The sequence below is a fragment of the Salvelinus sp. IW2-2015 genome, linkage group LG13, assembly GCF_002910315.2.
Source record: "Salvelinus sp. IW2-2015 linkage group LG13, ASM291031v2, whole genome shotgun sequence".
In the NCBI taxonomy this organism is placed as follows: Eukaryota; Metazoa; Chordata; class Actinopteri; order Salmoniformes; family Salmonidae; genus Salvelinus; species Salvelinus sp. IW2-2015.
In genome coordinates, this window is record NC_036853.1 from 20,385,793 (window position 1) to 20,396,765 (window position 10,973).

General features: G+C 45.1%; 1 protein-coding gene across 1 annotated transcript in view; it reads left to right on the forward strand.

Annotated features, from left to right (window-relative positions):
• The window catches only part of LOC111971856 (protein PRRC2C-like), a 52,229-nt gene extending 42,526 nt beyond the window's left edge, over nt 1-9,703 (forward strand). The window contains 11 exon segments of the mRNA XM_070445987.1: nt 3,956-4,327; nt 4,457-4,629; nt 4,782-5,013; nt 5,187-5,294; nt 5,401-5,547; nt 5,549-5,587; nt 5,703-5,806; nt 6,899-7,025; nt 7,146-7,343; nt 7,345-7,440; nt 7,716-9,703. Coding sequence (XP_070302088.1) covers nt 3,956-4,327; nt 4,457-4,629; nt 4,782-5,013; nt 5,187-5,294; nt 5,401-5,547; nt 5,549-5,587; nt 5,703-5,806; nt 6,899-7,025; nt 7,146-7,343; nt 7,345-7,440; nt 7,716-7,973 — 1,854 coding nt within the window. The 3' untranslated portion in view covers nt 7,974-9,703.
• Nucleotides 9,704-10,973: the final 1,270 nt, after the last annotated feature.

Below are 10,973 nucleotides of genomic sequence, written 5' to 3' on the forward strand. Positions count from 1 at the left end.
TTTCCTCTACAGGGAGCCAGGTTTTCCTGTGTCTACTCTTCTCAATGGCAAGGCTGTGCTCACCCCGAGCCTGTACTTTGTCAAGGTTTTTCTAAGGTTTTGATCAGTAACCATGGTCAAATAGTTAGCCACGGTGTACTGTTGATTTAGGGCCAGATAGCACTGCGTTTTGCTTTGTGCTTGTGTTTCCCAATAAGCAATGTAGTTTTGTTTTGACTGTGTTGTAATTTGGTTTATTCGGATTGATTGGATGTTCTGGTCCTGAGGTTTAAGTGTGTTAGTAGAACAGGTTTGTGAACTCAGCCCCAGGACCAGCTGGATGAGGGGACTCTTTTCTTTGTTCAGCTCTTGGCATTGCAGGGCGTGGTAATGATATGAGAGGGGGTCAKTGTATTTTAGATGTTTCCAAAACTTACTTGCTTTTTTGAGTTTTTATTATTAGTGGATATTGGCCTAATTCTGCCCTGCATGCATTGTTTGTAGTTTTCTTCTGGACACGTAGGAGAATCTTACAGAACTCAGCATGCAGGGTTTCAATGGCGTGTTTTTCCCATTTGATGAAATCTTGTTTTGCAAGTGGACCCCACACCTCGCTGCCATAAAGTGCAATTGGTTCAATGACACATTCAATTAGTTTTAGCCAAATTTCAATAGGTATTTTAATGGCGTTGAATGCTCTGCGTGCCTCAGTCTCAGTTCATTCACTGCCTCATTAAGGTGTCCAGTTGAGCTTATTTTTAAACCTAAGTAATTGTAGTGTGTACCAATTGAGAACTTTGGTCTAATTCCCTGAGATCTGGATCTTCTCTGGAAAATCATTATTTTAGTATTTTTGGGGTTTACTGCCAGGGTCCAGGTCTGGCAGTACTGCTCTAGCAGGTCCAGGCTCTGCTGTAGGCCATGTGCTGTGGGTGACAGCAGGCATAGGTCATCTGCAAAGAATATGCATTTAACCTCTGAATTGTGGAGACTAACACCAGGGGCTGAGGATTTTTCTAGAATAGTGGCCAATCGTTGATGTAAATATTGAAGAGTGCAGGGCTCAGATTGCAACCCTGGCGAATGCCCCGCCCCTGGTTAAAGAATTCTGCTATTTTCTTGCCAAGTGCTGCACGTATTTCCAGTATACATTGATTGAATTATGTTATATGTTTTACCCCCTACACCACTTTCAATAACTTTGTAGAACAGTCCTGTATGCCAAATAGAATCAAATGCTTTTTGGAAGTCGATAAAGCAAGCGTATATTTTGGTGGACATGTTTATCTATCAGGGTGTGTTGGGTGTAAATATGATCAGTCGTGCGATGTTTTGGTATAAATCCAGTTTGTCTTATACTCAAGACTTTGTGCTTATTAAGGAAGTTTAGAACTTTTACATTTATAATACTACAGAAAACCTTCCCCAGGTTACTGTTCACACAAATGCCTCTAATTGTTAGGGTCAAATTTGTCTCCGTTCTTAAAGATTGGGGTTCTGAGTCCTTGATTCCAGATGTCAGGGAAATAACCTACACTCAGGATCAAATTAAACAGTTTTAATATAGCCAATTGAAATTTTGCGCTAGTGAGTTTGAGCATCTCATTCAGGATGCCATCAGGTCCACATGTATTTTTAAATTTGAAGGCCTAAAGTTTCTTATAGAGCTCCTGGTCAGTAATTGGGGAGTCCCATGGATTTTGATTGTCCTTTATAGCTTTTTCTAGTCTATTCAACTTCGCATGAATTTGGCGTTGTTCTGCGTTTGTGTCAATTTGAACGGTGTTGTAGAGTGTTTTAAAATGGGTTGTCCATATGTCACCATTTTGTATCGCTAATTCCTCTTGTTTCGATTTTATTTTATTTTATTCAATTTTGCCAGAATTTGTTTGTGTTTATGGACTCCTCAATTAGTGTCAGCTGCTTGCTGTTGTACTGTACTTTTTTGGTTCTGAGTGTACGTTTCTAGAGTTTAAGTCTCACAGTAATGAAGGCGTAATTCACCATTATTTGGGTCTCCGTGCTTTTGGTTGGATAGTGTTGTACGTTTTTTCCTTATAATTTTACCATCGGCATCAAACAAGTTGTCATCTGTGGTCTRATTTTATTTTTATCAATTTCAATTGTGCTTCTTTTGCCGTTTGCCTGAATATATAGTTGATGTTTTTTACTGCTAGATTGATGCCTTCTTTACTGTGAGTGAATGTGGTATCCAGAAAGTTATCTAAGAGTGTTTGGATATTTTGATTACAGGTTGCTTTCTGGTATCTCTGCTGTTTTGGGCCCATCTGTATGAATTTCTGATGTAGTACAGCTTACTGGGCTGTGAATGTCTGGTTGTGTCCATGTCTGTTCTTTTGAGCAACAATGTAATTTGGCTGTGATCAGACAGAGGTGTTAGTGGCTTGACAGTGAATTAGCTGAGAGAGAAAGGGTCAATGTCTGTAATCATATAGTCTACTGTACTGTGGCCAAGAGGTGAGCAGTAGGTGAATCTCCCCAAAGAGTCCCCCCGTAACCTACCATTGACAAAGTACAGACCCAGGCTTCTACAGTGCTGCAACAGATCCCTTCCGTTTTTGTTGACGGTGCTGTCACTGTTGTTTCTATGGGGGAGATTAAGACAGTTAGAAACAGTATGGCCTGTAATAAAGCTGTCRCCTCGTGTGCTCGTTAGATCAGGTAGTGTTCCTGTGCGCGCATTTGTGTCCCCACAGATGAGCACATTTCCCTGGTTCTGGAAATGGCACGTCTCTTCCTCAATGGTGGGGAAGATCTCCTCTGAGTAATATGGGGATTCTGAGGGGGATATATATTGCGCAAAGGAACACATATTTTTCTGTCAGTACAAGTTCTTTTTTTAGTTTGAACRAAATGTGAAATTTACCAATTTTGGGGGGGTCAATTAGATTTTGTAGTTCGGATTTGTACCAAATGATCAGTCCTCCAGAGTCTCTGCCTCTATCGACAGAGCTGTGTTTCTGTGATGGCACAAGTACCTCTCTGTAGCCTGTGGGGCAGTGAGTGACAATGTCAGCCTTACACCATGTCTCCTGCAGAATGATGACGTCAACATCTTTAAGATTTTTGTTGAATTCCAGTGCTAAACTCTTCAGTCCAAAGGTTGATGAGTTTAGTCCCTGAATGTTCCACATGCTAACTGATAGTGATTTCATGTTCCAAAAGAAAAGAACAGCAGTCAGAAATACAGTAACTAATAAGTTAAGAGTGAGATAAACAGGATAAAGCTAACATTTTATATATATATATATATATATATATATATATATTATATATATATAATATATATATAATATATATATATATATATATATATATATATATTTCCTATTCATGAACAAGTAAACATTTAGTACATCAGGTACTAAAAACTTCTCGTTCTCTCTCTCTCCTGTTCTGTCTCTCTCTCTTGTTCTCTCTCTTCTCGTTCTCTCTCTTGTTCTCTTCTCTCTCTTCTTGTTCTCTCTCTCTCTCTTGTTCTTCTCTTCTCTCTCTTGTTCTCTCTCTTGTTCTCTCTCTCTCGTCTCTCTTCGTTCTCTCTCTCGTCGTTCTCTTCTCTTTGTTCTCTTTCTCTCTCTTTTCTCTCGTTCTCGTTCTCTCTCTGTTCTCTTCCTCTCTTGTTCTCTCTCTCTCTTGTTCTCTTCTCTTCTTTGTTCTCTTCTCTCTGTTTCTCTTCCGTCTTCGTTTCTCTCTTGTTCTCTCTCTCTCGTTTTCTCTCTCTCGCTCTTGTTTTCTCTCTCTCTCTCTTGTTCTCTCGCTCTCTTCTCGCTCTCATCTCGTCGTTCTTGTTCTCTGTCGCTTTCATTCTCTGGTCGCTCTCGTTCTCGTCGCTCTCGTTCTCTTCTCTTTGTTCTGTCGCTCTCTTCGTCTCTCTTCTCTTCGTTCTGTCGCTCTCGTTCTCTTCTTGTTCTGTCGCTCTCGGTTCTCGTCTCTTGTTTCTGTCGCTCTCGTTCTCTCTCTGGTTCTGTCGCTCTCGTTCTCTCTCTTGTTCTGTCGCTCTCGTTCTCTCTCTTGTTCTGTCGCTCTCATTCTGTTGCTCCCTCTGTCTCTCTGGTTCTGTCTCTCTTCTCGTTCTGTCTCTCTCATTCTGTTGCTCCCTCTGTCTCTCTGGTTCTCCCTCTCTCTTCTCGTTCTGTCTCTCTTCTCGTTCTGTCTCTCTTCTCGTTCTGTCTCTCTTCTCGTTCTGTCTCTCTTCTCGTTCTGTCTCTCTCGTTCTGCAGCCCAGATTCCAGCGTTCTACATGGACACCAGTCACCTGTTCAGCAACCCCCGCCTGGCACCTCCCTCTCTGGCACAGCAGCAGGGCTACCAGCCTAGACTCTCACAGGTAAACACTACAAGGATCTCTTTAATTTGTCTTAAAGCTTAAACTGCCCTTATGTAGCCTTACTCTCCCCTTATAAAACCTTATTCTTCCCTTGTGAAGCCTTATAAGGCCTTATTTTCTCCCCTCCAGCAGGCAGCAGTGCAGCAGATTCCAATCCCCATCTATGCTCCCCTGCAGGGCCAGCACCAACACCAACACACACACCAACACACACACTCTCACCAGGCCCAGCTAGGCCTCAACACCGGACCTCCCGTCTCCCAGCCACAGGACCTCTTCAGCTCCTCACTGCAGCCTTACAGGTAACACACACTCATTATGATATGTGGCAGGATATGTTGATGTTTGTGTATTTATCCAACAATGCTGTTTGGGTGATGTGTAGTCACTCTGACCGGTAAGAGGTGTGTGTGTTTGATCACACACTATTTCAACTCACTCCTCTGTCCTGTAGGTCTCAGCAGGCCTTTATGCAGAGCAGCCTGTCCCAGCCCAGCCCCATGATGTTATCAGGGCCGTCTCTCCACAGCTACCCCGGGGTTGGGGGCCCTGACCTGGGCAAGCCTCAGTCCAGCCTGGCCTACCAGCAGCCCTCCAACACACACATCCCCATCCTGTTTGAACCACAGCTCAACCAGCCCTCTGGCATGGGAGGATCCCAGCTGATAGACACACACCTACTGCAGGTATGGGATAAGGTACACACAACGTAGCAGCAACGTTCTTATAACTGTTGAGTGGGAGAACTCATGTTATCCTGGTAAATGCTCCAGTTCTATGTGACTATACAAGAGCTTTGTAAGGAATATTGTCTTATACAACCCCCCCCCCGCCCCGCGACCCCTCCGTCCCCTCTCAGCGTCAGGGGATGAGTCAGCATTCTAACCTGTACTCGGGGCAGGTGCAGCAACACGGACAGAACAGTTACTATAGTAACACACAGTCTCCTAGCTCTGCCATGCAGCAGGTATACACATTATTTACACACTTTCAAACAGATGATTGTCACAACGACAATCATTGACATTGGCAACTAACTCATCTCTCTCGCTCTCTTCCTCTCTAGGTGCAAGTCCTCGCCGGGCTCCCAGCTAGGTCTTCCTAACTATGGTTCTGGGGTGGCAACCCCTCCTGGCGCTGCCCCCACCCCTCCCCAGGCTCAGCCCCCCAGCCTCAGCCGCCAGCCCCCCGTCTCTCAGCCCTACAGGGGTCCCTTTGGACCGACCCACACACAGCATGATGCAGCCTCCCTCCAGCAAGGTACACCAGGGACAATCAAAAGCTCTGCGTATGTGAGAGAGAGACGTTTGTATGTCTTTCAAGCCTTATTATATTGCGAGCAGAAACATGACGTAATGTGTGTGTTTCTATCCAGATGTGTGAGATGGACCTGAAGCTGTTTGGCAGTGGGATGGACATGAAGCCTGGAACTCCTCCTCACAGCGCTAGGAGCACTACCCCTACATCTAGTCCTTACAGGTAACACACACTCTACCCCTACATCTAGTCCTTACAGGTAAACACACTCTACCCCTACATCTAGTCCTTACAGGTAACACACACTCTACCCCTACATCTAGTCCTTACAGGTAACACACACTCTACCCCTACATCTAGTCCTTACAGGTAACACACACTCTACCCTACATCTAGTCCTTACAGGTAACCACACACTCTACCCCTCATCTAGTCCTTACAGGTAAACACACACTCTACCCCTACATCTAGTCCTTACAGGTAACACACACTCTACCCTACATCTAGTCCTTACAGGTAACACACACTTCTACCACCTACATCTAGTCCTTACAGGTAACACACACCTACCCACACTAGTCCTTACAGGTAACACACAACTACCCTACATCTAGTCCTTACAGGTAACACACACTCTACCCCTACATCTAGTCCTTACAGGTAACACACACTCTACCCCTACACTAGTCCTTACAGAACACACATCTACCCCTACATCTAGTCCTTACAGGTAACACACACTCACCCCTACATCTAGTCCTTACAGGTAACACACACTCTACCCTACATCTAGTCCTTACAGGTAACACACACTCTACCCCTACACTAGTCCTTACAGGTAACAACACACTACCCTACATCTAGTCCTTACAGGTAACACACACTCTACCCCTACATCTAGTCCTTACAGTAACAACACACACTACTCCTACATCTAGTCCTTACAGGTAACACACAACTTACCACCTACATCTAGTCCTTACAGGTAACCACACACACTCTACCCCTACATCTAGTCCTTACAGGTAACACACAACACTACCCCTACATCTAGTCCTTACAGTAACACACACTCTACCCCTTACATCTTAGTCCTTACAGGTAACACACACTCTACCCCTACATCTAGTCCTTACAGGTAACACACACTCTACCCCTACATCTAGTCCTTACAGGTAACAAACACACACTACTCCTACATCTAGTCCTTACAGGTAACACTCTCACACACACTCCCCTCTAGTCCTTACTGCTAACACGCACACCTTCTACCTGTTGAGTGTGCCAAGAGCTGATGTTTTGTTGTCTGGTCAGGGCCAGCTCTACATCTKCCAGCAGCCAGTCCAGTAAGATGAACAGCATGCTGTACCAGAAACAGTTCCAGCCCAGCTCTGCTGCCATGAGGGTCACACAGCACTTCTCTGGACAGTTCAACCCACAGGTAATACACACACACACACTGGAGAGGGATAGACCAGAGCCTAACACTGATCCTTTTTATTAGAAAGAAATCCAAGGAAAAAGTGCTTGACATGAACACCTTCTCCTTCTCTCCTTTCAGATTCTGTCTCAGCCCAACATGGTCTCTCCTCTGGTGCGCCCTCCCTCCCACACCCAGCATGCTAACTCATTTGGTGGAGGGATGCAGCGTTCGCCAATGGGCCCACCACCCATGTCTCCCTCTCTGGGAGGAGGGCTGATGCCTCACCCCCGGCCGCTACCGCAGCAGCAGCAGTTCCCCCAGCAGCACCTCTCCCCCCCCCCCCCCCCCCCACCCCCCCAGAGGGCCTCCTCCCCCCCTCGCACCTCGAGGCCCACCAGGTCCCAGAGGCAACCAGGCAGAGCAGGACCTCAAGGTATAGTACTGAAGGGTTATGGGTACTGTAGTGCACATGTCTTTGGTGAGCTCTACATGTGTGGTGATCTCTGTACAGGAGTGTTTCTCTACTTCGGCCCTTGAGTACCCCCAATGTGACACATTTTTGCTCTAGTCCTGCTTGCTGATTAGTTGACTGGTTGAACTAGAATGTGCCTGGTGGTGAAATCCTGATGTATCCTAAATGAACCCAGCAGTATGACGTGATTGATTTGATAGCTGTATTAACTGGTTGATCTCCTGTCGGTTCCTCAGGCGAAGCAGCGAGCCGAGGTGCTCCAATCGACTCATAAATTCTTCTCAGAGCAGCAACTCAAGGCTCCGTCAGTCTCCAAACCCTCTCGTCTCGACCAGGGGGGAGGCAAATCCCCCCTCGACATCCTGCCCCCCAACCACCAGACCGTAGGAGTCGTGGAGCGCCCTGAGCCCGACAAATCCTCTCTGTCGGTGGGCAAGCCCATCCGGACCGGCCCTATCAAGCCCCAGGCCATCAAACCAGAGGAGGGGAAGTAGAGCCTCAACATTCTCCACAGAAGGCGAGGTGGAGAAATAATCCAGCTGCTCCACTCATTCACACAATCACTCGCTCTCACACATCACCTGTGCTGTTGTTGGAGAGGGGGGGCGGGGAGAAAGGGAGGAGAGGTGGGGTGTGTAAGTCTGAATGAGAGGGCTACTGTGTGTGCTCCCACCTCTCTCCCCCTCTCCTTCTCTCCTGTCCTCCACTATTGGGGGTCTGTGTTTTCGGCGGAAGGCAGCACCGTAAGCTGTACTTCAAATGTCTACCGCGATGGTAGAAAAAGAGGAAGCGAAAAAAGAAAAGATATGAGATTCGCTGCTGAGTTTGCCATTTTTATAGCTCTATGATTTCGGTTCCTTTCCTTTTCTCAGTTGAATCACATGAAGACAGGGCTCTTCTTTTTGTTAACAAAAGAATGTATCAATCTTTTGTTTTTGTAGTTGAACAAACAATCTTATTTAAAGCGATGTCTTTTAGTGAAGCACAGACACGTTCTATTCCCCTGCCTGTCCTCCCATCATTACTAYCACAGAGCTATGTGAGTGTGTACAATCTCTGCATGATCACCACACACACCTTCCCCCTAGTGCTCAAAGGTTTCACCAATATTACTTAAAGAGAAACTGAAGTAATTCAGTTTTTTTTTTTTTTCTAGAGAGGAAATGTAAGATGCAGCAGTTGATCGATTGATTTATTGATACGTCTGCCTTCCCTCCTGCTTTCTGCTCTCATTTCTTTGCCTGACATGGTGGTGTATGGGTGTGTATGTGTTTTTGTGTTTTGCGTGTTGCACACGTGGGCAGGCTATTGTCCAGGTTCTCTTTATCTTTAGCCAAAGGTTGAGCAGCGCAAAGATGTCACAGAGCCTTTGGAAATCCCCGTTGCTATGGCAGCAGAGTGGAAGGGGAGTTATTATGGGTTGTCGGTAAACCCTGAATCCAGTCTAGGGATAAGTCTCACACACTCCCCTCTTCCATTTCCCTCCCAGCCTCCCTCAAGAGTAAGGAGAGTAGAATACACCTATAATACACTCCTCCACCACCGTTCACACACCCCTCCTCGGTGTCTCTCATACACACACTTTACTGTAGGGCACCCTACCCTGCTGCTACTGACAGAAAGAGAGAGTGAGTACTGGTGCCCTTAGCCAGGACACACAGCAGGAGAGGGCTAGAGAGTGGTGGAGGGTTTCATTTTAAAAACTGTAGAAACAGAAAATCATTCAGTGTGGCATTCTGTTAACCCTCACCAAAAGGAAAAGAGACTGACCGAGAGGGGGAGGAAGAGAACAGCATGAGAAAAAAGCCTCCAGATTTGAACTGTAGTCTATGGTTCTGCTGTGTTCCGGGGCAGAAGGACAGGTGTTAGTGTTGAGAGGAGAGATCGTCCCTGTCTTCTCCTGTCTCTCCAGCTCACTTAGTCTCACTCAAGCCTACACCGCTCACTCATCTCGGGTTTACCATGGTGAGAAGGGTCCTTCAGAAATGTACAGTAGTATGCTCCCCTAGTGGGTAGGGGCCTATGGAGCCAGTTGGCCCACTCTAACCAGAACATGGAATGAGAATTGTGTAGGAGGGAGTGGTGGAGAGTGTGATCATGATGATAATTAGTTTAGTTTTACTTGTACAGGGGGTACATCGCTGTATTAAAATATGTACGGTCTTATTTACATTCTTGGTTTGGTTAAAGAAACTAATAAAATAATATGCTGTTAAAAAGTGAACCTGTGACTGGTAGTTTATTCTTCAGTCTTAACTCATAATTCAGTCCAAAGAACCAACGTGTGGTTGCAGATGGCACCACTAGATGTCAGTATCAAGATGTGAATAACAAGATTAATACCGTAGGAGGGAAAACGCAACATTTACCCACAGATGGGAGCCAAATGTCTCTCAGGATGTATAAATCTGAAGCATATGTTTAGAACTTCCACTCACCACCAAATATAGTGAGGAGGGGAAGTCCAGTGGTGGGAAGTGGGAGAAGAATGGAGCTAGATAAAACTTCCCGACATTCAACACATTTTCTCATCAATAGTTCCCCAAACTAGAGTTTGTTAAGGACACTGCACACAGTTTTGTAGACTTTACCCTTTGCCAAAGTTTCCCCCAAAAAATTGTTTAGGAGTGCAAGGGAAATTTGTATTGCACGTGCGCACTTCACAGAGAAGGCGTCCCCTGACGGAAATATGCAAATACATGCTAACAGGATCTCACTAGCTTGTACCCGTCTCTGCCCTCCTTGCTTGTTCTGCCCACTATGCTTCATTTACTACCATTGGAAACAACACCAATGAGATATCTTGGGATAGTTACCAGTATCTTTGAGTTACCGAAGATCAATGTGGACTGTTGAGACAGCCTTATCTCATAGCGGCCTTATCTCATACCAGCCTAGTGGTTAGAGCGTTGGGCCAGTAACCGAAAGGTTGCTTGATCAAATCCCCGAGCTGACAAGGTAAAAATCTGTCGTTCTGCCCATGAACAAGGCAATTAATCTACTTTTCTCCGGTAGGCCGTTGTAAATAAGAATTTGTTCTTAACCGACTTGCCTAGTTAAATAAAGGTTAAATAAAAAATAGCCTAGACGTAACATAGTAAATGTAAATCCGGGACACTCAAATTAGTATATGTTACGTTTGGTGTGGTTACTTAAGGCAAAAACYAAAGGAGGATGGTTGGTTGTATAACGTGAATGCCTAGGAACCAAAGGTAATTAGCATGTTAGCTAACCTTAACCTTTTAGCTAACCCCTAGTCTAGTTAACATTAGCCAACTAGCTTACATTAGCCACCTAGCCAACGTTAGCAACAAATTGGAATAAGTAACGTAACATATACGTTTTTCAAATTTGTAACATATTGTACGTTTCGCAAATTTATAACATATTGTACGAATTGCAATTCGTAACATGTCATATGAATTGTAAATCTTCGTCATCCACAAATGAATACATAACATGCGAAATGTAARATATCATACTGTGTATGAGGA